Raw genomic sequence first — 26,840 nt, forward strand, 5'->3', positions numbered from 1 at the left:
ATTGAGAATATTTCTCTATTATGATGTAACAATATTTTTTAAATAATGATGATTACATTTTACTTGTGAATACATCCTTCAACCATTTTTCAAACCAATTTTAAAATTTATGAAAATTACTAGAATTAGACAGAAATTCATAATTTTAAATACCAATATCCCGAAAAAAGAACGAAAGAAATAAGTACGAAAATGTAGAAAGTGATTCATTAATAACTCATTATATATGTAAATAGTTGCAGCAAGTAATGGGTAGTTGTATCCGCCAACCTATTTTCATTACTCCCTTTCCAAACCATATAATATTAATTTTTTATTAAAAACAAAGCCTTATTAAATCTAGCCATTTCCAAATTCGTCGCACTCACCAATTCCCAATTTCGCAAATCTAAAAACCCTCGATCTCGGAATCCGATGGCTGGAATGTTCTCCGCCGTGCGGCGAATCTACCTCACCGCCTACAACTGGACGCTCTTCTTCGGCTGGCTCCAGGTGTTCTACCTCGCCGTCTCTACTCTCCTGAATTCCGGCTACGAATCGGTCTACGCCGCCGTCGAGAAGCCGCTCATCCTCGCGCAGTCAGCCGCGCTGCTCGAGATCCTCCACAGCCTCGCCGGAATCGTCAGATCTCCGGTCACCGCCACTCTGCCGCAGGTCGCCTCGCGGCTGTACGTGACCTGGGGAATCCTGTACAGCTTCCCCGAAATCCGGACGCATTTCTTCGTTTCGTCGCTGGTGATTAGCTGGTCGATTACTGAGATAATTAGGTACTCGTTTTTCGGATTGAAGGAGGCGTTCGGATCTGCGCCGTCGTGGCTGCTGTGGCTGAGGTACAGCACGTTTCTGATGTTGTACCCTACCGGAATCACGAGCGAGGTAGGGCTGATCTACTACGCGCTGCCGTATCTGAAGGAATCGGGGGACAAATTCAGCATCAGGATGCCGAATAGGTGGAATTTCTCGTTTGATTATTACTGTAGTGCGGTGTTGGTTCTGGGATTCTATGTTCCTGGAAGTCCTCATCTCTATGGATACATGTTGGAGCAGCGGAAAAAGGCGCTCGCCAAAGCGAAAACGGCGTGATTGGGATCTGATGATGAAGATTTTTATTGTGGTTTAACCTCTGTAAAATTTGATTTTGTGGTATGGATTTAGTCTGATTTGTATGGAAACTAGTGTTTTAATTTTTTAATCATCAATTCATCCTTCTCTTTGTGGTTACTTTTGAGTTTGGGAGTGATCGGTTTGTTCTTAAATGAATATGAAAATGAAAATGAACTGCAATTCACACTTTTATCTATCTTATACTACTACTAGTACATATTGATTTTTTTGTATGCAAATAAAATGTACTAGTACTGTAATAGACACAAACTTTTAGGCTTGAAAAAGTAAGGCTACAATTTCGAGTTTTGTCATGTGACGTTTTGGCAACTTATAACTTTTACTAGGAGTAGTATATTGTGATAATGCAAAATACAGTAAAAATTAGTACTATTTCATAAATTAGTTAATGGAGTATAAGAACACGGAGATAGTCGAGAATAACACTAGAATTGTGACAATAGTCATGCATTTCTAGTGACAAGTTGATCATTTCAAACGAAACAAAAGGAGTACTAATCGCACCAAATGATAAAACAACAAACTATAATCACAACTGAATATAGAGAATTTTCATTTCAACATCGAAGCACTAAATTTTTAATAAACTTTGTTTATTGATATATTAAAAACTCAAATAGTACTATGACTCATCATTTCAAGGACCTCACCAAATTAAATGTTAGGTTTCAGCGGTAACCAAATTTATAACTCTTAATTTGACTACTGCACATAGGAGGGGGACCGTATCATAGACATTTTCATTTCTCACTAATACATAATTAACACATACGAAGTAACATTGATATCAAACATATCAACATTCAATAACATTCTGTCATGTGGTAATATTTTCAATTTTACTGTATTCAACAATTAACGACTCAGACAATATTCATAATTTCACACCACTTCTATAAAGTTTCATCAATCTAAATTATCGCTTAAATTAAAAGCCACATGAGAAAATGGCATGATGCTAACATATCATAATTAAATTTAACATAAATGAATATCCAAGCATGTAGAGAAGAGATGCAACTAAACAAAGGAGACGAGTTAAAATCACAGGAGTTGGAAGACCATGCCAAAATCAAAAGCACAAAATAAGCTCAAAATTGATAACTGATGATAAAATCTGGCAAAGTTGACAAACACGGGTTTAACGTTCTACAGAGGCAAAATTAAAGCAAGCAGAACATGGTTCTAATTAAAAAAATTCCATTCCAAGCCCTGTACTACATAGCAGAGGGAAAGATACTTAGGTGTTCGTAGCCCTGGTGTATATCTGCTGGCTTGCATGAGCTGAAACCATTCTGATCAAACCTCTAGCCATCAATTCCCTGATTGCTTTCCTCGCCAGCGATCCACTGATCTGCACATAACAAGACATTTTACTAATGCATCAGCAACCAACAGTGGCGACCTTTCATATCCAAGAAAGGGATATGAAATGGAAGTATTGAACTGAAATGGAATTCAATTAGCAGGATATACATTAAAAACTAACAAAACAGACGGACTCCAAGTGCTAGAATTTACTACTCAATTACTTTATAATTATACATATTCTGTATTCAACAATATACAAAACTGAAAATCAAGAGAATTTCATTGAGAGAATTTCATTGAGAGAATTTCATCTGACTCGCAATGAATGAAATATGTATTGGCTAGGTACAATAGTAGATCATGATGCATAATGTAAACAGAGAAAACAACCAGATTGCATTATGTATATAACCAATTTTCAACAATTAAAATTATTGAACAACGTCACAATTAATATACTATAAGCACCTCATATTGAGCGCAATCTGCAAACTACAGAAACTACTATAGAGAAGACGAATTGAGGAAACCTATAATTTACAATCTACATCATGCTAAGTTGCTAAACCCTAAATTTCATCAACAATATATCCAATTAACCAGCTAAAACAATAAAAGGAGTTCGTGATTCAAATCAATTAGCACAATATCATGATTCAAATCAAAATAACGTACCCTGAGACGATCGGAGAGAACGGAGGGAGTGATAAGCTTGTACTTGGGTGCCTCAGTCAGCAATTTGTCGTAGGTCGCCTTATCGAACAGCACCATGTTGTTCACCTTCTCCTTTTGCTTACCCTTGCTCCACTTCTGCAAGCCAATAATTTTCAATAAATAATTAATAAAAACCTAAATAACAAAAAAAGGAAAACAGAGACTAAAAGAACAGAAGGCGACCTTCTTCTTCTGCTTTCCGCCTCCGGATTTCGCCGGCTTCGACGATGGTGGAGGAGCCTTATCCTTCTTCGGCGCCTGCGAAAAACGGAGTAAAAAGAATAAGCGTAAGTAGCGATATTGGATTTAAAAATTGAGCGAGATCCAGTATTAATGAATCAGAGCAGCGGCGCACCATCGCAATGCGAGTTCTACGTCGGTGGTGGAGGGCGGCTGGTTGGTTTAGCTCAGAGAGACTTGAGGCGAAGAGGAGAGGCTGCTTAATAATTCACGACCTAGTTAGGGTTTATATCTACTTCGCATTCAACGACGTCGTATTCGGTTATCAGGTGATGGGCTTGGGCTTATAGTGTTGGGCCTTATTTTTTGCTAAGCCCAATCAGTAAGCCTATTTTTACTCCATTTCCAATTTTTTAGCAGAAAAAATAATTCCAAGTGCAAAGGTTTGCATTAAATATATTATTCTATCATTAAATATAACCTTGAACATGCTATATTATTTAGTCAAATTTTAAATAATAAACAATAATATATTATTATAATTTATGCCAACGAGAATGTTTTAATTAGCCTAAAATATATCATTGAGCACACCGTATAGTAAAATTTGAAATAATATACACTAATCATGTATTTAATCACTGATTAGCTTTTATTCGAAATGGTATTCTACAAAGTAGTTTTATTTAAAAGAATATTACTAACATACATTAATTAATTGTAATATAGTTCTGCGTTGTTTTCATCTATTAATAAATCCACATACAAATGAACAATATTATAAAAATTATAATCACGATCACTAAATTAATAGCGTATGACATGTCTATAAGATCTCAAAAGACTCTGAAATAATATAATACAGTATATTGAAGTGACGGAGGGCGCGGCGGCGTTGGAGGAAGAGCCGCATAGGCGGCATGGACGAGGTGGCGGCAGTGGTTGACAGGGAGGCGGCGCGGCAGCCTCCGATCTCATTTCTTTTATTAATTAATAATGTGATGAATAATGTGATTTTATTTTGTGGTTGTGATGATGTGCGGAAGAGTATTTTATAATTGTGTTGACTGGACAGACAATTTTTATGGTTATGGCGTGACTGTTCTGTTGTATTATGAACACTAGTACATTTTGAGAAGCATAAAATCCTAGTGAATATATTCCCACCGAGCTAAATCTATTACTAGTAAAATTTGGAGGAAACACCTTGAAAAAATACATTAACCGCCGTACACGTAGACAACAACAATAAAATAAATATTAATGTCGGTCTCAAAATATTTCACCAAATTACATAATATATCATGATCATGACATAGACAGATACCCTAATTAACCAAATAAAAGTAGACATATGCACAATTATTTCAGCACAAATGCACGCAGCCATATTCCATTCCTCAAATTATCAGAATAAATACAATACAACTAGTTAGTTATTCTTGACTTTTGAGACATAGGAAAAGATGCATATGCTTATTGAAAAATAATTAACAACACTAATATTATTTTAGAAAATCATTAAATAAAAAAGAAAAGGTGGAATCCGAGTCAGAAATCAGATGATCCACCGTGTGAATCTCCCAACTAGGAACAGTTTCTAGATTATTCGAAACTAAATAGGTAGTAATATTTTATAAGAAACACGAAGTCAATTAATTAAACCAACGAGGATGTCTGAATCCTTATCTGCTGCTTTAATGCGCTTTTAGAGGCATATTAAAAGTTGCTTTAGGATCTTAAAAGCGTGATTAACTCTCTCATTTAATCTTGGATTAGGAGGAATTATTATGTTTGGGAGAATAAAATAACTTCTATTTAGTGCCGGAATAACATCAAAAAGTCTAAAGTGGTGTTAGGAAAAGAAAGTTATTATTTATTTATTAGTTATTTGCCTTTTATTTCCACTACGACAAATGTTGAATCATAGTACTCCATATGTTTAGTTCGTGTATAATTGAGACATTAAGATGTTAATTTTTACTAGAACTATATCGACTATATTTTTATTCTTTATATACTTGAGTGTATAATCTTGCTTCTTCATAAACTTACTTTGATACATATTGCATTAATAATATTTTTTTATACATCAATGATGGTTCAAATTAAATTTTAATTAAAGACAAAATCCAAATAAATCACGATATGTCAAATTCTATTTATCATTAAAAATCTGAAAATTAAATCACGAAAGATGAAAATTTTACGATTATATCACCCGCCTCATTTTCGGCAAAAATATGCAATGATATGACAACCGGTTTTAAACACGTGGAATTGTTATGACTACGTTGACTCACTTTTTAGGATGATACATGTTTATGTTATGTGGTGCATGCTTAAAATCTGTTGGTATATTATTGCATATTTTATTGGTAAGGAGACAAATTAGATAATTGCGAAATTCAATTTTCAGATTTTGAAAAATATAGGACTAACTTGAATTTGATTCATCTTTTCCCTGATTTATTTGACAATTACCATTTAAATAATAAAGAGAGAATTTTTTTACATGCTCCTCTTTATATTTTTGGGTTCGACTTATTGATGGTAATAAGTATAACTAATAAAACCATTTAATAATCCACGAAACAATATTCGGGCATCACTATAAACAGAGCAACAATGTCTCTTAATTTATAGTTTCTTTATTGAAAAATTGAAATCTAAATAAAGACAAGTTATATATTATTTGGAGTTGATGGTTAATGCTTTGGAAAAAAGCATGTCTCCCACTTAAGGCACTATTACTTGGATAATGTAAATCAAAGTGAGACCATGGAGCCCAGAGATCTGTGGCTCACTCAAATTATTCTTAATTTGCTTCCATTAAATCGGTCCCATCATTTTCATTTATGGCTTACACTTCATAATCAATTGTGAATCCAAATAAAGAAAGAAAAATTCCTAATATTCCACACATCACGCTATGCATGTTAAATTAATCCATGTATTTTGTTAATCACAATTCACATCTACAATTGTTATTTGGGAAATATGTAGTATGTACTCAGAGCTATCTATTGGAATCAAATCACGTAAAATTGAATGTAATTAATATGATCTAATTTTATTACATCGTGTAGCATTTCATATGATATAAAATATGATACACGTAGGTTTGGAAATAAAAAATTAAAACAGAAACTATGTTTCAAGATCCAAAAATAAATTTTGATTGAAAATTCAGTCAAGAGTTTTGTTGCTAAAAGGTGTCATTGGGAGCAGCCTTACCTCGTTGTTGACTGCTAAGTTTTGTAACAGGATACCGTTCGTCGCTAGTTGCGAGTTCATCGTGGTTTTGTTGCAAAATCTGGACGGTGATGGTCATCGATGACCATTTTTTACGACAATGGTACTGTTAAACTAGGTTACTCAATAATGTGTGATGGGCAAAAAAATGTTTGTCGCAATTTATTTTTCAACCCGTTTTTAAACATCCATTCTTTTCAGTCACAAGTCCATCACAAATCGGGCTTATGATGAAAAAAGGAAGGATTTTGAAATAGAATTATCAACATTTTTTAGAAGCATATGAACCGCAAATCGCAATACTGAGTATTTTTCCTATTATTATTGGAGTTGAAATTTTGAGAATAATAAAGGTCTATAATATCCTTAATGCCGCAATCCAAATTATAAATTAGGTATTTTTATCCATTAACACATTTTTAAAGATATGAATGTCCATGATATATTTGTAGTACTCCAAATAGAAAGATGGGACATAGACTGCTATGTAACCTTTAAGGTGGGACACATTTGAATTATATCCAATAAAACTCCATTTCTTACTTATTCCCATGAGATATTGAGCGAGTAAAGGGCAATTATACAGCCATAAATTAAATTTGGACATTTTGTATGTCCGACAAAATCATAAGTTCACTGTGGTCCATTGCTTTTAGATTCTTATTTGTGATTATTTATCTGGAATTCCCAAATATCGAATAAACCAATACAAAAATATTACTACTACTACTTAGATTGACCTTGTTGTTAAGTTAAGTCAATGAAATTGTCATGACTAATTCCAACGTTCGTACATTGAACAAGCACGTTCACGCGTGAGGTACAGCCATCGAGGATGGATGATCGAGAGCGAAGACTCCATCGAGCAGTTGTGCTAAGAGCGGATAAAGTGTTGAAGGCAGTGTTGAAGCCGTGAATGAGACTGGTCAAGGAGAAGATGTGGATGATATAGACTTGGGCCGAGGAGAAGCAATGCATGAGAAGTCTACGTCATCAACATCTTCTCTTTGATATGTCTCAATCACAAAGCTTTGGCATGATCACGTTGTGTTTAGTTGAAGAAAATGGATGATCATCACCGTCTATATATTTGAAGTTTTAAGCCAGTTTTGATGAATATAATGCTAGGTGATAGTATTAATCTAATTCCAACACATTTTGCATATAACTTTTAAATCAAGAACGATACACTTATTAAGTGGTGGCACAAATTATGCACAACTTTCGTGAACGATACACTTATTAAGTGGTGGCACAAATTATGCACAACTTTCGTGAATGTGGATGTTGAATTGATTCATCAACAAAGCACTTTAGTAATATTATTAGATCAAACATGTGGTTGAGAATTGGTTTCAATTTTTATGTTGGTATTCTCAAGTTAATAAATTGGTTTCTATATTAACTACAGAAGTGATGGGCCTAATGTTTGTGGTTGAATTTGGAAAGATGTTTGCATGGTGTACTTTACTAAAAAAGGGAATTTTGAAGGTCCCAAAATTGTAAAAGAGTAGTGCTAAATACCAAAATATCATAGCTTTTTGGAGGGCCATTCTTGAAAATAATTTCCTACATCTTTAATTGCCACATACACAAATAATTCAAGCATTATAATTGGCGGGGAGCGAAGGAAAGCGAATGCCAAGTGGCAATTTCTTAGCTAGTAAGCAAATACAAATTGGCCCTACAATAATACTAATAAGCTCAAAAATTTTGGAACTGCATTACAAATAATAAACTCATAGACTACCACATCTCTTAGTCTCCAAAATATCTTTAAATAATACAATAATATATAAATAAATAAATATGTTCAACTTGCAAGTATATTTTTCATTAAACTAATTTCTACGTCAATCCGTAACAGTATCAATCAAATACACAACTCATATTAAAATTAAAGTTCCAATCATGAATTTAATGTTCATTACTTTTCATATTTGGCAGTCACTATATTAACAATTTCTAAGACATGAGAAATATGATTAAAAATAATCAAGTAGACTATACAGAGAAACTAAAATAGTAGGCAAAGTAGATCGATTAATGTTAATCAGCAATTAATTTGGCACAATATTGAACATTTTAGATCATTTTTTAAAGAAAGAAGCAACATTAAAATCATAAATTAAATTCAAACATATAATTGCACTAGTACTATAATAATTTTTATTTATTTGTTCTTTATTGAAAAATCATAGTTTTTGTGAAAACCCTATATTTATCGAAGAAATTAATAGGGAGTCCTGCATGCTTGCTATTAAATCATTAATTTAAAGACTAGTGTGTATTTTTCACTAAAAATTTAACCTACATAATAGAAAATCCCATCAAGTACACATGAAACCGGACAACAATCAATCAAATTATGGATAACGAGTAGAGATGAATCGGATGACAGAATGTCATGCTCTCCCCAAAAAAGCAAATAATAGCCTGAAATATTACCAAATTATCGATAAAAGCATGCATGAGATTGATGTTTGCCCAGATTTAATTTGGTGTTCAACTCATCAACTTTATTCATATGTATAATTAGTGATCTGACTCGAGCTAAGATTTGACGATTGTACATTGAATTTTGGTATTAATCGATCATAATTTTGTTGTTTATTTTTAATTTCAAACTATACTACTTCGGCACAATCTATTTGATATATTTATCAAAATGGAAACAATATTATCTGTTGAACACATCTGAATAGTGGATCATAGGACTTCCAAGGTTTCAATAGCTCATCATCTCCTCGCAATCTCAACATCAAACTGTGAACTCTTTTTATGAAGCGAGATTCCCACCACCCAAGTTTGTGAAGAAATTGAGACTCTAGATTTGTAGTTGTTTAATTTTAATTATTTCATTTTTTTAATGAAATTCTTATTTTATGATTATTTGCGCATGAACCGAATTACGATAGATATATGACATAGTAATAAATTATACTATAAAGTAAAAAATAATTTTAATTTAAGACAAGAGTAATAAATAATGGAGTAGCAAAGTTATGGGATGAGATAGTGATAAGGTGGAGTAATGCAATTGAAGTGGTGAAATATCGTGATGGTCTAGATTACCTTAGGAGTGTTTAACACTATCATTATATATCTATTCTTTTTTATCACATACTACTATAAAACTAGTTGTATTAAACAACACATGAAAATGAAGATATCCATGTGCCTATAAGTTACAATCCTTCAAAATCTTGTGTGTTATAGAAAATGAAGCATGCACGTGAGATTAAAATGCCACCTTTAAGAATTGTAATGATTGAGAAATTGATATTTTTATTTTATTATACTGTTTTGCCTAATTGTCCATTTAATTATGCCATATATAGATAGATTCTTATCCAAATTACAGATCATTAGAGAGAGGAGGAGTGCATGAACATAAACAGCTGGAGATTTCCACTTCAAGAACTGCATATGTGCTCTATTAATACCTACTAAAAGTGTAGTAGTATATAATTCCCCACCAAAAAACACTATTCTGCACCCAAAAACGGCACAATGTTAGCATCAATTATAAATCTTTGTAATATACTCCTACAAAGTATTAGTTTATTAAATAATAAGAAAATTATATAGGGCCGCATTCATTGTATTGAATTTGTGCAGGATTTAGGCACTCTAAGAATAAGTACTACTGTATTAAATTTATTGTTTTAGATTCTCTAGCCCTTAATTTTTTATATTCAATAGTACCAATTAATAAAAAATTCATTATTATAATAATATTTAAATTCTAAAAGTTTTGATTATATAATAAATCCTAATCAATAGTACCTAAGTATGGAATAATCAATTATTAAATGTAATTTTGTAAGTATTCTATTAGATTAACGTTAATCTAAATTTAAACTAAATTAGTCTCAAAACTGTAATATCTTAAAAATGAGTACAAAAAAGTGAGATAGAGGATTTCAAATACAAAACCTATGTTATCTTTGCGTTAATAATAGACAGTTCAATATTAAAATAGACATTATTGAATGTTTTTTGGTCTACAGACTACATATTTATGTGGGTATTAGAAGACAAAATTATTAGGAGTAGTATTTGATATGTAGTACTATCATAGTAGTCTATATTGTCCTCCACTCCACACTTAATATTAAAAGAAAAGGAGATTATAAATCCAGTACAAGTAATAAAGTGGGAAGATGAAAGAATCTACTCCTATTTGTTAAGTCTATATATACCACTCTCACTTCCACCACACCAAATATAATACTTCATCACACTCACTCTTCAACACTAATCCTACTCCTATGTGTTCATCGCAATCCACTTCTTCTTTCTCTTCCAATTCTCTCACCAAAATTGAAGCTGCTTTCAATTTTTTGCACATACGCTCCAAATAATTAAACATTTTGCTGATATTGAAAATGGAAGCATTCACTTTTGAAGACGTGAGAGTGGAGAAAGCGAACGCGGTGGCGAAATACCGCAGGATTCACAGAATCACGAGCCTTTTCCGATTCCTCGAGCTCTTCGTTTTTCTGATCGTCGTCTCGCGATTCTCCGCTCAATTCGCGGTTTTTCTCAAGCTCTCCGGCGAGTATCTCCGCGGAATCTCCGTCGTCGCGCTCATCAGCCCTGGATCCGTCTTCGTTATCGGAAACGCGATCGTCATCGCGCTCCTGTTCTCCGGCGAGAGGAGCACCGATTTCTACGACGAGTACGTCGAGAAATGCCGGAGTAACAACAGCAATCAGATCCAGCAGCAGATTTTGACGAAATCGGAGGAGAAATGTCGGAGTAACAACGGCAATCAGATGCAGCAGCAGATTTGGAGCAAATCGGCGGAGAAATCCGAGAGAGAGGCGATCAGCAGGACTAGATCGGCGAATCTGGAGGAGGGGCGGCGCCGCGACTTGAGGCGGAGCATGAGCGAGAAGTGCCGGAAGAGAGCGGAGGAGGAGATGAGCAGCGAAGAGTTCCGGCAGACGGTGGAGGCGTTCATCGCGCGGCAGCAGAGGCTGTTGAGGGAAGAAGAAGGGGATGCTTCATCTATGGTTTCGTTTCAAGCTTGAATTCAATTCGCGCTGCCTAATTTTCTCCCCCCCTTTTTTTTTGTTAATATTTTCTAGAATTATTAAAGCTTTTTTTTGAGTTCCCGATGGTACATAGTTATAGAATGATAAGATAAAACTGTATCATTCGTATATAATTACATGTATATATCGGAACTTTGAAGCACTATTTTCTTCATGTCTATTTCATTTTCTAATTATTTTCTCACCATGCACAACTATATTGGGAAAACCCAAAAATAATCAATGAATCAATACTCACGTTCATTAAATTATTGAGCATCTTACTTCACGGTCATATTAATTAAAATCGAAATAAATTGTGGAATAGTATTTATATATAGTAAAAGAGAAAATATAAAGTATATTGACATTTGTTTGGGTGGAGATTGTATAATTTGGATCGATGGTCTTCTCATCATATTCACAGTGAATAGATACATACGCCATAAAGCAAGAAAATCTGGAGAAGATTTTAATAATTTGTGGATAATTATGAAAAGAAAATGATGGGAATTGTATTCTAATTCTTGGGAAATAAGCATATATTCTCTTGATGTCAGTATCATCCAGTTAAAATTTCTCTTTTGTTAATTTCAATTAGTATTAATGCTCGAATATATGCTTTCATGTCAATCTATCAATTATTATGGGGTGTGAAATTATTTTATTTTCTACTTATTCCCCATTCTATTCAGTTATATTTTATTCTTTAGGAGTATTATTTTCAGGAGCCGTTTGAGCAGTTTTTTTTTCTTTCTCGATGTTCAACGTATAAACAATGGTTATTTATATGTACTCCCTCCGTTCCAAGGAAGATGACCCATTTCTTGACGGCACGAGATTTTATGCAGTTATATTTTGTGTTCTAAGAGGAGAGAGTAAAGTAAGAGAGATAATAAAGTAGAGATGAAGGTGTTTCCATTTTAAGTAATGAGTCATCTTAGTTGGGACAAACCAAAAAGGAAAGTGGGTCATCTTCAATGGGACGGAGGGAGTATATAACAAGGTTTTTAAGCCTAAAAGTAACACTTGTTTTTACAATACTACTATAAATTATAAAAAGATCAATAGTCATATTAACTTTTACTTGATATAAGAAAGATTGTTCTACTTTGAACTGTTCTTTCTCTCTATTCCACATATCCAAATGAAAATGAATAGTACTATGAGATTAACAGAATTGACTAAGTAATACATATGCAATTCTTTGATTTCTATTTCTATTTCTATTTATATTTTGTTACTGATTTTCTTTTTAGCACGGTGGACTAGCCAAATTATTAAGATTGGCTATCACGGCCCAATAGCCTAAAACCATAAGAAGATAACTCAAATCAACCTTTTTCGGTCCAATATAAATTGGATCAACTTTTGATATCTCTATGTTTTTAATTAAAGAAAGATGTGTGCTTGTAAAGGTAACTCAAAAGATTCAAAACTATGAATATTTCCCATAAGACAAACTTATATCATAATTAACCTCAGCATACTCCAAATAACATTTAATTAACATCACAAAGGGATTTGTTCCATTTGCATCCAGGAACTCATCCACTCACCCAAATATACATATATACATTACTAGTTAAAATTGGTGTAGTCCCAAAAGTCTCTATTTTTAAGGGGCCAAGAGAGAGAGAACGCTTGATTAGATAATAAACTCCACGTATTTAAACTACAAAACAGAGACAAAACGAACCCAATATCTACTACTACAATGAAAAAAAATGGTTAACAAAGTTATTTTACTACAGTTAGCCGTTAGGTGCATGAATGATCAAATAATTTTATCACAGGAAAAACCTCTAGTATCTATGTCTCACTTTTCACAAGAATCTTGGTGTGTTGAACATCAATATCATAGTCAATGCCTATAATTGAATCTCATAACACACTTCACCAACATCACGTGTTATGTCATCAGTTTATTTTGCACCTAAATGCTAAAACACCAAATATATTATGTTGATCTACAAATTGTTCACCTCTAATCCAAATTGTTCAATGGCCTGATTGATAGTAATATGCAAACAGCAAATTGTAGTAAATGTGTTTACAAAACATTACCTCATATGATTCATCTGGAATTAAAAAAATATACAAATCCCAGTATTTTATAAAAAGTTGAATACTACCATTTGACTATGAAAAACAATATGATGAGAAGTCCTCAAAACTGAATTTAACTAATTTTCGCGGGAAAATAAACAGAAACAGTCCTTACCTCATTGTGGTGGGATTCTCCAGTGAATTGTTGACAGCTTCCTAGTTTTTACAACAGCTCTCTCTCTCTCTCTCATTTTCAATTAAATTGGTGCATAATGTATCTCCAAAATTTGTAGGCTAGGTCACATGGTAGTGTAAGAAATGATGAAGAAATTAGTGGAATAATTGTTAGCCATTGATTTTTGTAGCCACAAATTCTCGGAGCTAATTCGGTTAGAGAGACCCCTCTCACCTTCTCTCTCTAACCACTCCCACAGGTGAATAATTTCTTCCTAATTTTTCTCTCCCCCTCTTTTCTCAATATCTCACTCTCTCTCTTTTTCACCTTCCTTACAATTTTGAAACTAAAAAACACATCTTCCATTCGGTAATCTTCTCCTTTTTATTCTTTCAATCATTTGTTAAATTTTCAATCTTTTCTTGTAAATATTGATTATGCTGTTAGAATATTAGTCGGTTTAGATCATGTTGTGAATGTTGAAGCAATTTATGTCGGTTGATTGGATTTGTGCATTTGAACATTGATTAGGTTAGGTTATGTTGTAAAAATTCAAGATATATATAATATGTTGATTGTCAATGTAGAGCTCTGTAAAAGGCATAATTAGACCATCAATGAGTTTTTGTGCATTTTGCCATTTGTAGATTTCTGGTGCTGTCTAACTTGATCAAGCTGCTGCAGCCGGGATGTCGGGACATTTAGACCGCCCCTCGGATCAAAGTACGTTGCTTCTGCGAATTCGTTCGATTCTTCATTCAGTTTTTGTTAGTATGCCTTGAATCTATGATAAGTTACTCTTTTAGGCCTTAATATTTATATTGGGCCTAGCCCGTCATCTGTGTGCCTATTTATATAGGAGTAGAGCACAAAACTTTGTAATCTGAAAACAATCTGAATAACATATGTTCTCCGTTTGTGCCTGTGGATAGCCAACGCAACGTAGGTGAACACGTATATTCTGTGTGTCTTTACGTTTCTGTTTATCTCGATTACACAACTGTTCTATTCTGTCACAACAATTTTTCATGTCATTTGCCTTTGTATTGATGAATTTGATGTTTAATAAATTTGGTATAATGGTTTGATTTGATGATATGAAGATATGATGCAATGGAAAGTTTTGCTGTGGGAAAATCTAAGATTAGGTGAAAATGAGGTGTTTGTTGATTTTTTTTGAGATTGATTGTTGTTGGTGGAATATGTTAAAGGCCTCGAGAAGGTTGATGCGGACAATCTTGATGACGATAAGAAGACTAGGATCGGATCCCTCAAGAAGGCGGCAATCACTGCCTCTAACAAGTTCAGGGACTCGATTTCTAGAAAGGGCAGGCGGAGCAGCAGAGTTATGTCTGTTGTGCTCGAGGACGAGCATGATGCTGAAGAAGCGCAGTCTGTGGATGCTTTTCGCCAGGCACTGATTCTAGAGGAATTGTTACCTGCAAAACACGACGACTTTCATATGCTACTAAGGTAGTAACATATACTGTTTCTTGGAAGAATTTGAGAGTGATCATCTTAATTTAATAGCTTTAATCACATAGAGATGAGATTCTTTGAATCGTCTACTTCAGTCTCGTCTACATCTGTCTATGTGTTCAACAACGAAGAATGACTATAAGATTAAAACGAGCAACAAAAAGAGAAAAATAAGTTCATGTATGTGTTCACAATGCATGTTTCCGAACAGGTTCTTGAAGGCCAGGAAATTTGATATTGAAAAATCGAAGCAAATGTGGTCCGACATGCTTCAGTGGAGGAAGGACTTTGGTTCCGACACCATTATGGAGGTAACTGTTGATTACGACCCTTTGCATAGCATCAGTCTTAAATGGCTCGTGTTTTTAAAGCTTAACATCGAGAATGTTGTGAATATGATTGCTAGGATTTCGATTTCACTGAGAAAGAGGAGGTGGTTAAATACTACCCACAAGGGCATCACGGGGTTGACAAGGAGGGCAGGCCGGTGTACATTGAAAGGCTCGGTATGGTTGACTCAACCAAGCTCTTGCAGGTAACCTCGATGGAACGCTACCTAAAATACCATGTCCAGGAGTTCGAGAGGACCTTCATCGATAAGTTCCCGGCCTGCTCCATTTCAGTCAAAAAGCATATTGATCAGAGCACAACCATCTTGGATGTCCAAGGAGTGGTATGCAACAAACTACCTAAATTTGAGAAATAAACCATTTTTATTACTTTGATCTCTTGAATGAATCCTTTGTTCGTTTCAGGGGCTGAAAAGTTTCACCAAGTCTGCGAGGGAGCTCGTTCAGAGCATTCAGAAGATAGATGGGGATAACTACCCTGAGGTACAACATGTGGATTCTTTAGGTTTTCTTGTTTGGTTGTAGCTCCGAGATCTTATTCTATTACTCGACTACCCTTTTATCTCGTAGACATTATTCCAAATGTATATCATCAACGCTGGATCTGGCTTTAGGCTCTTGTGGAACACTGTCAAGTCATTCCTCGACCCAAAGACCACTTCGAAGATCCACGTAAGCAACATCCCCCCTGCTTTCGTCTCCATTTGATCTTTAGCTCAACGGTATGAAAATCGAGTTGTCATGTTTCTTTATCTCAGGTGCTTGGCAACAAATACCAGAGCAAGTTGCTTGAAGTCATTGATGCAAGGTAAATATTAATACTCGAGTTTTCAAGCAATGAACATTTGAGGAATCCACAGAGAGAAGTCACATTGTTTTGATCTTGTATCAGTGAGCTACCGGAGTTCTTGGGGGGGACGTGCGCCTGCGCTGACAAGGGTGGCTGTATGGTCTCCGATAGAGGCCCTTGGAACGATCCCGAGATAATGAAGGTTTTCTTTTGATGTCCTCTTCAGTTCTTCTTCACTTGAGATGCCATCAAAACTAACTTAAGATTCTATGATTTCGATTTTCATCTCAAGATGGTGCGCAATGGCGACCACAAATGCGCGCACAGGCGCGCCTCCTCTGCGTCTGCGGATGAGAAAACGATATCAGAGGATGAGAATGGTAATAAGTCCAAGGTACCATGTTTCAAGAGTTGATCCTTGTCTTTTTTTTTTCAAACTTTATCTAAAATCATTTAAGGCTGATATACGACACGTGCCATGTGAAGAAAAGCATGTCTTTCGACATGAAGAACGAGTCTCCCAGATCTACTTCTTCGAATGACAATACTACACAGCCACAGCAGCAACAGCAGCAGATGTCTCCTCCTGATGAAGAGGCAAGTAGCAAATATGTAATCCGCTTTTCATTGCTTTAAAATTGGCCAGCGAAGAAGCCAGTAATGGTCGTTATTCAAGAACTCGAATATCTACCATATTACTTCTAGTTTTGTCTTAAAGCCTCAAGCAATGGTTCAATTTTTAACACTTGAACTGAATGAGTTTTCTGCAGGTAGTTGAATCCCAACCCTACCAACCACCCCAACTCCATCCTTACCCCCAATCCCGTTCCCAGCCCGAACCGGCCCCACAAGAGCAAGATCAATATGTCCACATGGTCGAGAAGACCATTGCAGCCTGGCCTAAAGGAAACAAACAACAAGACAGTCTCATGCTTGTCAAAGGTGCATAATCTTTATCTCGAGTTTTGCTAATATTTAACCTATCGAAACTGTCTTACTACATCTTCCTGCAGAGTTTTTCCCGGGCATCAATTCTTGTAAGAACGTGGACGGCTTCAGCAACCAGATCTTCACCGGAGTGCTGACCTTTGTCATGGGCGTAGTCACAATGGTCCGTATGACACGCAACATGCCTAGGAGACTCACGGATTCCACTCTCTACTCTAGCTCCATGCGTGGCTCTGATGACATGATGAAAAGCCGGGCACCTGTCTACGAGTCCCAAGAGGCAGGCGTCTCCAGAGAAGATTACTTGATCATGATGAAGCGCATGAACGAGTTGGAGGAGAAGATGAGCATAGTATGCCAGAAGCCCCCAACTATGGCACCTGAGAAAGAGGAGATGCTAAATAACGCTATTACTCGTATCGATGCATTAGAGCAAGAGCTACAAGAAGCCAAAAAGGTTGCTTCTTTTTCTTCTGTTTTCTCATTTTTAACATTACGAATGCCATTCCATCATATACTGAAATTCATCGCGCCTGCGTCTTGTTGTTGGACAGTCTCTCGAGCAATCTCTCACGCAACAAGAGGAGCTCCTCGCCTACATCGAGAAGAAAAAGAAGAAGAAGAAGTTCTTCGCTTTCTAACTCCAGAAACTGTGAATATAATTAATAATGTTATTGCTCTTGTAGATATGATACCAGCTGATCCTCAACAAGGAGTTTGCTAATTATTATTTTTTAGTAAAATCTTATTAAAAATAAAATCTTGTTAATAAACAACTTAGTTGCTTTTGTCCTTGGCCGGCAATGAGATTCTTTGCTGCATCTCAAACTGTAATAATTTTCAAGAATTGTGTGGGTTGTCAAATGACCCCAGTTTCTTCTTGTCCTTTTCCTTTTCCTTGTGTTATTTTTTGACAATTTAAACTAAAATCTATAAAAAGGTCAGTCTTATATATTTTGTCAAAAGAAGATAGACAAGTAATGTAGGAGTATTTAGAATATTCAGGCATAGATTCCATTCTTAGAATGTTTGTACTCATATAATTTCAGGAGTCTCAAACATCACTCAAACAAACATCTCTTTAGAAATAATTTAACCACACCAAAAAAAAAAGAAGTTTTAGATCAATATATAAGTATATATATGTTAGGTGTGTGTTACACAAAGGTATGCGTCATACACGAAATATACACATCTTCAATCACAACTCAAAAGCATCAAGGTAATGTGGTAGTGGTGAGCATCTTGATTTCAGCCGAAGACAGACTCAACCATCAAATCTCCAAAATGATGCAGCTTACCAGCAAAACTTCTTTTTCTGTAAAGAGAACGAGCGAGAGGGGTGTTACAACCAACCAAACCGTTGTGTATCTGTTAATTCAAGACAACTGTGCATCGACTTCACTTACCCGGAATTTGGCATCTTCTTGACTGTCTATATAAGCAAGCAGTTCTTCTTGTTTCATCAAAGCCTCATACAGAGCCTGCTCGAAAGAAAGGATATGAAATTTTCTATTGAATTCAAGTACATAAAAGAAAGACTGCTCAAAACAAATGATAATCGTAGCAAGACTTGGTCTCCTAGGCTGACAATGAAATTAGATTCCATTGGCGACTTTTTAAACCAGACAAGGAAGCTAATAAGGCATGATGTACCATAAGCAAATATAAATGTTCGGCTCTTGAGGTCACAGTTTTCGCATAATATCAAGGGGCAGTTCATGATTTTCCATATTAGTTAAACCTCTCTAGCCATAAAGATAACTTTTTACCAACTCAGGAAGGATATATAAAGATCCGTCAGAAATATGGAGTTGTAATGAATAAGACCTTTTTGGTTGCGATTAACTCTGCTTCTAGGGCATCCACACGGTAAACAGCAGCATTCAGCAGTTCTTCTTTCTCGTATGGCATCTCAGACGGTTTTGCTTCAAGAGTGATGACTTTCTCTTCGAGCTCACCCAATCTCTTAACAACAGTTGACAAGAGTTCTGCCTCTGTAAACGATGGGGTAGGAGATGGTGGCCTAAATTCCTCCTTTGCAATAGCATCAAAAGAGAATTCCTGAGTGGGTTGCTCATTGGGTGATGCATCCGGAAGTTTCTTGGTAACACGTGATGATATTGAGCGGAAGAACATGAAAAGTGTCATAAAGAAAGCCATAAGAGTTGCCACAAGACGAGCACGAACACCTTCTGGCACCTTTTGAGAGTTTTCAGGTGCTTTTATCTCTGAAATGAGTTAAAAACAGATTAGCATCTCTAGGCAAAGCCTGATACATGTTAAAGAACGGTCATAAAGTATGGTGTGCTTCCAAATCAGTTGCAACAAACCTTTTGGAACATAAAGCTTTTGAGGGGATTTCTTCCACCCAGAATCAACAGCCTTGTCTACCATGGGAACATATTCGTCATAACCTGGGAACTGACCAGCATACCCAGCTGTTCCAATAGCCTTGGCCTGAAAAACAATTAAAATATTCCTTCAAATCATAATGGAGAGCTATTATGAGGAAAATTACAACGAAAAGTATATGTTTTTGGTTACATTCCCTTTAACATTCTTGTTATCATAAGTGACACTTCTTCCTGACATTCCCGATTAAGTGATCTCCAAATTGATAAGCGTTTACAGAGATAATTAAAATGACGTATATAAATAGGGCGAAATTAAAAGAAATTTGTTCCAGTTACCAGAATCAAAGAAATTTGGATTTATTCACTAGTAAAACATTAGATAGTAGAGTTGGTGGGGGGTGTATTTATGATTGGTCAGACCTACATAGCTGATAATGGTTTAGTGCCCATATAATTTTCATTACTGAGGGCCATGAGGCAGACTTCAAAATTTCCAAGGCCTACCACTAACACAATAATATTAGAGAGTTTACAAATAGTATGTCTCCTTTCCTTTTTTGCTGTGACTGTCAAAAAGAATAATTAAGATAGAAAGATAGAATTAACTGCACCTCCTCACGGACTGGAGTCAAACGAAGGTGTGAGTAACTCCTAGTGGCTTTTGGTGAAGCTATATCTTCAGCTTCAGATCCAGACTCTGCCGTTGAAGTATCACTGCCTTTTAACTGCTAACAAAACCATAAATATAAGATATATCAGCTCATATCAAATGTCTCAAGAACAATATATATAAAAAAATTAGAAAAGGGTAGCGGTCATACCATGGAGTATTGCGGCTTTGCGTATACTACCTTGCCATCACTATTGATGATTTTCACAACCTGCCTGGCACGTCGTGCTTCACCATTAAGCACCATCTGCAAAACAAATTCTTGCTGTTAACCATCTTAATCAATATGTTAGACCAACACAAGTAAGCAGTCATGCGAAAACGAGAACCTTCAAAATCTCAGGATTTTTCCACGGGCCATTATCAGAGCGCAAGCAACCCCCTTGATCTGCACAGCTAGTACATGTTCCTCCCAAGAAATCAGGCAGTTGACTGCAGATGCAAAAAAATATGGGAAGAGTCTTTATAAAGGAACATCTATGTTAGTAAACAATCAATAAAAAAAAGATGTAATTTCCATCCCTTTCACCTTGCATCTATGATTTCAAGCAACTTGTTAAGGTATTTATTTCCTAGAACCTGAGCCAAACACAACAAACAGAGAGAACCTTAAGTTACAACAAGTCTCTAAACAAAGCATAATTGACATTCAAGATGAAAAGAAGTAAGAACTACATGAATCTTTGTGGCAGTCCTGGGATCGATGAAATTCTTTACAGTATTCCAAAGCAGCCTAAAACCAGGACCAGCATTGATGATAAACATTTGGTGTAGAGTCTGCAATGAAGAGACATAAATTTAAAGCTAAAACCACATAAAGTATCAGAAATAAAGCAAGTCAATTATGCAGAAATTTACTTCAGGATAATTGTCCCCATCAATCTTCTGGAGTCGTGTAATGAGGTCCCTTGCACTCTTGGTAAAGTTTTTCAAACCCTGGGGAACATCAGCAGATGGTAAGGAAAACCCCTCGAGTAGACAAAGGACAACCAACTCAGATGTCATGATAATTGAAGCACTGGACGTGCCTAACTTACCACACCCTGAACATCCAAAATTGTTGTGCTAGAGTCAATGTGCCGTTTGGCAGCAATGGTGCAAGCTGGAAACTTAATGGCAAAGCTTCTTTCAAATTCTTTCACATGGTATCTTATGTAACGGTCCATCGTGGTCACTTGCATAAGTTTGTTTGGATCAACTTTCCCTAGCCTCTCAATGTATATAGGCCGTCCCTCTTTGTCAACTCCATGATATCCATGGGGATAATACTTCAGTACTTCATTCACCTCTTGAAAATCAAAATCCTGATGAAAAGGAAGATGGTGAACAGATACCCACAAAGCTAAAGGTTTAATGATAATGTGAAATGGAAACAAGCTGGCCAAGTTGCAAGCAGATATGATGATAATTTATGGGTCTTGTTACCTCAGCAATAGTGTCAACACCAAAATCTTTCCTCCACTGTATCATGTCAGCCCACATTTGCTTGGACTTTTCAATATCAAATTTCCTTGCTTTCAGAAACCTACATGCACAATGTCAAAAGTATTATGAGAAAGTTGAGAGTTATCAAATGGTGAAAGAAGTAGCATTTACCGAAATAAGAAAGAACTTCCATCAAACTATCCCATAGACCTGAAAAATCTTAGGAAAAGATCGAACAGTCCTAGCCTAAATCCAACGAACCATACCAGACATTCTTTGAAAGATAATCTTGCCAATCCTAATATTGAGTAGTTCAAAGATTTCCTTGGAGAAAAGAAAGTATGTGGGTGTCCAAAAACTTACTTCTACTCAAATGTGTAGGCAAACAGTTTCGGAGTTTGGACTAGGATGTTTTGTAAATGTTGGTAGTATATTTAGTAAAAATGGATGGCTGGTATGCATGCAGAGAGACAGTTAATATTAAGCTTTAATTTTGAATAAATAAGATTAAGCACTCTTCCTAGATATCTTGGGAATCAGGAGATATTCATTTTTGGTGATAGCTTTGATAGATAAAGATAATACTCCATTCACCTAAAGTTTGGCCATTTTGGTACCTCCACTAAACTTAGTCCATTTCCATTTATAAACACTACCCCACAACATATTACCATGATAGAATAAACACTTTTGCGATTGTTTGATCGTGTTATCCTTCAAATACTCATTCCAATGTATTGTCATTATAAGCGATTACCCAAAATAAAGGCATTCAGAGTGGATGACTAAAAGTGAAAGAATTTTCCTTTACCAAAATTCCTCACCTAGCATGCAATTTCTGATTTTACTTGATAAGTTAAATTACGAAGGAAACAGAAAAGTGACTACCTAAGCATCATATGGTAATCATCAAACTTCTCTGGTAGCAACTCATCCAATATCAAGGCTTGTCTAAATGACTCAACCGCTTGTAGTTCCTCCGCATCCCGGATATCTTCAATTGAAACAGAACTGACTCTGCCATCACTCTTTCTTCTACTGCTCTTCTTCTTGAGAGAATGCTTAAACTTAGAAGATGCGTTGAGTGCTTTCTTTTTTAAGGAGCCCATTCTCGTCTTCCTTTCATCCTCAGAATTTTCAAAGTCAGACTTTCTTTCTCTTCTCTCGTCGTTACCAGAAGAACCCTCAAAGCCTGTTCCAACCAGAAGCAATTAGATACACATATGGTGACTCATCTGGAAAATATAAAAGGGCAGAACAAATCAAGTGATTTTGAGTTTCCCTGATGTGATTAGTACATTTCTAATTGTTATTAATGCTTAAGGCAAAACCAACACTCCATCAGCCCAGAAACTAAATCAAAACCAGGAATTGGACTTTAAAAAACCAACGGCCAATATGCAGAGAGGTCTAGGTATCAAAACTAACCGCTCTATTTTCTTCAAATTTTTTTTATAAAAATGCAAAAACTGAAAAACCGCGGTCGCAATTTCAAACAGACAAGTTAAATTTCACATTCTTTTAGAAACTAAACCTAACCAACCAAAATCTCACAAATTCGCCACTAATAAATCACACACAGCGCAAGAAATTGTAATCTTCACATACATTTAACAGACAAACATAAAAAAAATCACAAACAGAAAAAAATCGTAAGTAATAATCTCCAAATGCAGATGAAACATCAAGAGATTGAACGCAATTTCACTTACAAGGCCTGGCGAATCGATCCAAAGGCCCAGACATCTTCAATTTCGATCAAACGCAGCTAGCTCTTGAAGATTATGGCATCAATTGAACAAATAATCAATTATCCCGACTCTCTCTGCACTGAAAACCCCAGGATTTCTTCACGCCAAGGGGAAAAAAACATCAATTCAGTAAAGTAAACAAAAATCTAGAGCAGCTCAAATTTCGCAGCAGATCGAGAAATCAAGTGTGAGAAAGCTCAATTGGAGCAAAACGCAAACCTCGAAAAGTAACAGAAATAGAAAACACGAACAGTGACAAAAATTCTATAAATATCCGCAAAAATCGCCGGATAATTGAGCTACGGCGACTTTTAGAGAGAGAGGAGAGAGAAAGAGCGATAGATGAGCGATGAGAGAAAGAAGAAAGAGTCGAATTTAGGTGTATAGTGGGGCCCGTGTGACACGTGGCAAGAGGAACAGGATGAAAGAGGAATTTGATCAAAACGGCAAAGGCCAACAGTGATTAAGTCATCATTATTCGGTGCCGTGATTTTGGTACAGTACTCTTCGGTTAGAATGGAGCCCTTGAATATTAATGCCACATGCCTTTATTTCTTTTTTGTTTTTTGTATTGAAAGACTGTGTCGGTCGGCCTTTGGATTCTTTTTTTTATTCAATCATTGAGCTTCTATATTTTAAAATTATTGACTTTATTAATTTGATCATTAGTATTTTTATATTGTAATCTTATTTTCCTAAATAAATGTGCTGAAAAAAATGGTCATGAAATTATAATTTTGCGTTTTAATATGGCCATATTTCACTTTCAATCGTTTGCTTTATTATTGAAGTGAAGGTTCTGTTAAATGATCTTGATTACAACTCAATCATTAAAATTAACGCAAAGGTGTATACCAAGTGAAATGCTACTGTTGAATGTTGATTAAGCTAGAGAAAAAGTAGAATACGAGGGTTTCTTTGTACTTTTACTTTATTCAATTATTAAACACATTACATTATTATATTATTAGACATACGTTGATTTCGGACATCTTGTTATAATTCGATTTTTCATCACATATATCTATTTGCTTCCGTATAACGGAATCGCTGCCGGTTAATCCAATTTTATATTGAAAAATAAATTTATCTCAATTAAATTACTGTCACTCATGATTCATGAAATCTATGTTCTGCTAGAGTTTAAGAATAGAAAATTCATGGTACTTAGACACAGAATTCTGTATATTCCTGTTGACTCAAATATAATAATTTTAGATTATAGTACACATTCTTAGAGAAATTAGTCCAGTTGGAGCATATATATATAGTTGTATTTATGACAATTGCAAATGTATATAAATATTTACACATCAATCAGGTCTAACTTTATATATTTGTAATAGGAGTACTATTATGTGTGTGATTCCAATAATGATATTGATTAGGTTTGCCTATTCATATTCCGACGCATATCACACCAATACAAAAATAAAAAATTGAAACCCGAGATTTGCGATCCTAAACTTAAAAGTAAAATTGACCACAAATACCGGGGAAAATTTTAAATTAGGAATCCCACCAACCTTACCTAAATTAATCAATTTCGTCAATAATCGACGAAAATAAAAATCATACTACCAATTTACAACTATAACCGAAATAATTGAATTGGTTGAAATAACAAAATTAGCCCTGGCGATGCGACATTGAAATGACCAAAAAGGCCTTTAATTGAGCCCAATCATCGAGTATGTCGCAAATGGACTAGTCAAATATAGTCTACATTGTAAACATTACAAAAATAATTTATTATTTATGGGTCCACAACTTCTTATTTTTTGGATCTTTCCTTTTAATGCTTGAGTTCGAATGCAATATATATAAATATAAATATCTCTTTTAAATTTGGACTAAAGCGAATTTAGGTGTATATTCTTATTTTAACTGAAAGACATTGATTCTTTCAACTCCACTTGAATTGAGTCTATGAACTTTCTTTTACAAAAGAAAGCCAGTGTACCTTGTTTATGTACAAACAAAATCCAAACAGTAGCATAAAAAGATAACACAAAACTCAAATTTCACGCAATGAACTTGATTTTAGTTAATTGAGCATAAATCTACAAATACTGTGAAAGTGTATTTTCATAAAATAGTAGTAGTAGTATTTAAATCTACAAATACGTTATAATGATCTCTAGTACATTATGAGTGGATAATAATCAATAATATCTATATATAAAGGCGCTAAATCCATTGTTTTATATGACTGGTCGAGGAAGTACTTTTCTAGCCCAAAATAATATTGTGAATATGTATATAGATTGTACACAAAGCCCACAAAGATTATAAATTATTTATATTTTCTGGGCCAGAGCCCACTGTATATACTACTCTATCGCAATGAGTCCTCATGTCCAATTTCATAGTGACGTAAAATAACAATAGCTTTTCATTTTGGCCCTATAACTATGCTTGAAAGTCAGTCAGTTAATACTTCATTTAATCATAACAAGAAAATCGAGGTGAGATGTGCGTGTATTAATTTAGTGATAGTGTAGTTAATGACTACTATATTGATGTTAGGTTTAAGTCTAATTCGTACGAAATTTTCATATTTTGAAAGTGAGATTTTCAATTAGTCGTGATATTTGGATGTAGTAGTGAGGATCTCAAATGTTGCTTGTCCAATGATATACTAATATCTTGTTTCATTACATCGATGGACGCACTATCTACGAGATACGATAAGAAAATTTGGAGCTCTTGTTTTTATGCGATCATGATTTGTCTAGGCTCATGAATAAAGTACTCAATTTTTATAAAAAAATCAAACTAAACTAGAATGTCAAGAAAAAAACTCATTTCATTGGACGTTTGGGTTATAGATTAAACGGTGTTGTCTGTAATTTCCTTATTCGTGAGGAATGCGAAAACAAACCAAAAACTAGAAGATGTTCGGGATACTATTGCCTTCTTGATGATTAAAGTAAATTTGACTCTGTTGCTTGCCATCATATTCCTCTAAGCAGTGTTTCTTCAACTTTGTTGATAGAATGATAGGGAATGTTTTATATTGATGATGCATTAAACTAGTTTATTCGTTGTGCTATGATTGGTTATATATGGTTTTGTTTATTTGTATTTTTCTACTTCTTTTCTTAATCTTCTGAGCAATATAAGCCTTTCCTTTTTTTTTAGAAAAAAAAATTCAACATATACTTAATGCACTTTACCTATTAGGCTATTAACATTATATTACCGTTATTATGCAAA

General features: G+C 34.9%; 5 protein-coding genes across 7 annotated transcripts; 3 read left to right on the plus strand and 2 right to left on the minus strand.

Moving 5' to 3' along the window:
• Positions 1 to 293: 293 nt before the first annotated feature.
• Positions 294 to 1,221, plus strand: LOC125186664 (very-long-chain (3R)-3-hydroxyacyl-CoA dehydratase PASTICCINO 2A). The gene has a single exon (XM_048083079.1). It carries the CDS (start codon positions 415 to 417, stop codon positions 1,081 to 1,083), a length of 669 nt encoding a protein of 222 aa, XP_047939036.1. The 5' UTR covers positions 294 to 414; the 3' UTR covers positions 1,084 to 1,221.
• Positions 1,222 to 2,211: 990 nt separating this feature from the next.
• Positions 2,212 to 3,596, minus strand: LOC125186756 (40S ribosomal protein S25). Its single transcript, XM_048083202.1, has 4 exons — positions 3,506 to 3,596; positions 3,334 to 3,408; positions 3,112 to 3,246; positions 2,212 to 2,479 (listed from the first exon to the last, which is right to left on the minus strand). Exons 1-4 carry the CDS (start codon positions 3,506 to 3,508, stop codon positions 2,366 to 2,368), a joined length of 327 nt encoding a protein of 108 aa, XP_047939159.1. The 5' UTR covers positions 3,509 to 3,596; the 3' UTR covers positions 2,212 to 2,365.
• A 7,380-nt stretch (positions 3,597 to 10,976) lies between these two features.
• On the plus strand, positions 10,977 to 11,624 carry LOC125189357. Its single transcript, XM_048086642.1, has one exon. It carries the CDS (start codon positions 10,977 to 10,979, stop codon positions 11,622 to 11,624), a length of 648 nt encoding a protein of 215 aa, XP_047942599.1.
• Positions 11,625 to 13,984: 2,360 nt separating this feature from the next.
• On the plus strand, positions 13,985 to 18,299 carry LOC125186110 (phosphatidylinositol/phosphatidylcholine transfer protein SFH12-like). Of its 2 annotated transcripts, none has more exons than XM_048082428.1 (14): positions 13,985 to 14,110; positions 14,499 to 14,574; positions 15,063 to 15,324; positions 15,542 to 15,641; positions 15,737 to 16,003; positions 16,086 to 16,163; positions 16,251 to 16,352; positions 16,439 to 16,488; positions 16,573 to 16,672; positions 16,763 to 16,864; positions 16,957 to 17,067; positions 17,241 to 17,412; positions 17,484 to 17,875; positions 17,973 to 18,299. In XM_048082428.1, the coding sequence occupies exons 2-14, from the start codon at positions 14,541 to 14,543 to the stop codon at positions 18,057 to 18,059; spliced, it is 1,857 nt and encodes a 618-aa protein (XP_047938385.1). In that variant the 5' UTR covers positions 13,985 to 14,110; positions 14,499 to 14,540; the 3' UTR covers positions 18,060 to 18,299. The 2 variants fall into 2 exon arrangements, with proteins under 2 accessions (XP_047938385.1, XP_047938384.1); XM_048082427.1 differs by lacking the exon at positions 13,985 to 14,110 and adding an exon at positions 14,166 to 14,220.
• A 227-nt stretch (positions 18,300 to 18,526) lies between these two features.
• On the minus strand, positions 18,527 to 24,000 carry LOC125186109 (phosphatidylinositol/phosphatidylcholine transfer protein SFH8-like). 2 transcript variants are annotated; one of them, XM_048082425.1, is made up of 15 exons: positions 23,841 to 24,000; positions 23,583 to 23,718; positions 22,759 to 23,062; positions 21,871 to 21,970; positions 21,483 to 21,749; positions 21,304 to 21,381; positions 21,121 to 21,222; positions 20,975 to 21,024; positions 20,775 to 20,877; positions 20,597 to 20,692; positions 20,387 to 20,500; positions 19,752 to 19,878; positions 19,249 to 19,649; positions 18,828 to 18,902; positions 18,527 to 18,736 (listed from the first exon to the last, which is right to left on the minus strand). In XM_048082425.1, the coding sequence occupies exons 2-15, from the start codon at positions 23,614 to 23,616 to the stop codon at positions 18,716 to 18,718; spliced, it is 1,872 nt and encodes a 623-aa protein (XP_047938382.1). In that variant the 5' UTR covers positions 23,617 to 23,718; positions 23,841 to 24,000; the 3' UTR covers positions 18,527 to 18,715. The 2 variants fall into 2 exon arrangements, with proteins under 2 accessions (XP_047938382.1, XP_047938381.1); XM_048082424.1 differs by having other exon boundaries at positions 20,387 to 20,503.
• Positions 24,001 to 26,840: the final 2,840 nt, after the last annotated feature.

This window comes from Salvia hispanica, chromosome 5 (genome assembly GCF_023119035.1).
Source record: "Salvia hispanica cultivar TCC Black 2014 chromosome 5, UniMelb_Shisp_WGS_1.0, whole genome shotgun sequence".
NCBI classification, from domain to species: Eukaryota; Viridiplantae; Streptophyta; class Magnoliopsida; order Lamiales; family Lamiaceae; genus Salvia; species Salvia hispanica.

What these genes read in the sequence shown, in the direction of transcription:
- LOC125186664 (XM_048083079.1), top strand. Translation starts at nt 415, where the DNA reads ATGGCTGGAATGTTCTCCGCCGTGCGGCGAATCTACCTCACCGCCTAC.
- LOC125186109 (XM_048082424.1), bottom strand. Translation starts at nt 23,616, where the DNA reads ATGTCTGGGCCTTTGGATCGATTCGCCAGGCCTT. An exon ending in GGATCGATTCGCCAGGCCTT is followed by an intron (nt 23,063 to 23,582) that starts GTAAGTGAAATT and finishes TGGTTGGAACAG; the next exon opens with GCTTTGAGGGTTCTTCTGGT. An exon ending in CTTGAAATCATAGATGCAAG is followed by an intron (nt 20,878 to 20,974) that starts GTGAAAGGGATG and finishes TTGCATCTGCAG; the next exon opens with TCAACTGCCTGATTTCTTGG.
- LOC125189357 (XM_048086642.1), top strand. Translation starts at nt 10,977, where the DNA reads ATGGAAGCATTCACTTTTGAAGACGTGAGAGTGGAGAAAGCGAACGCG.
- LOC125186756 (XM_048083202.1), bottom strand. An exon ending in GCGGAAAGCAGAAGAAGAAG is followed by an intron (nt 3,247 to 3,333) that starts GTCGCCTTCTGT and finishes ATTGGCTTGCAG; the next exon opens with AAGTGGAGCAAGGGTAAGCA. An exon ending in TTCTCTCCGATCGTCTCAGG is followed by an intron (nt 2,480 to 3,111) that starts GTACGTTATTTT and finishes TGTTATGTGCAG; the next exon opens with ATCAGTGGATCGCTGGCGAG.
- LOC125186110 (XM_048082428.1), top strand. Translation starts at nt 14,541, where the DNA reads ATGTCGGGACATTTAGACCGCCCCTCGGATCAAA. An exon ending in CTTGAAGTCATTGATGCAAG is followed by an intron (nt 16,489 to 16,572) that starts GTAAATATTAAT and finishes ATCTTGTATCAG; the next exon opens with TGAGCTACCGGAGTTCTTGG. An exon ending in TGTCTCCTCCTGATGAAGAG is followed by an intron (nt 17,068 to 17,240) that starts GCAAGTAGCAAA and finishes AGTTTTCTGCAG; the next exon opens with GTAGTTGAATCCCAACCCTA.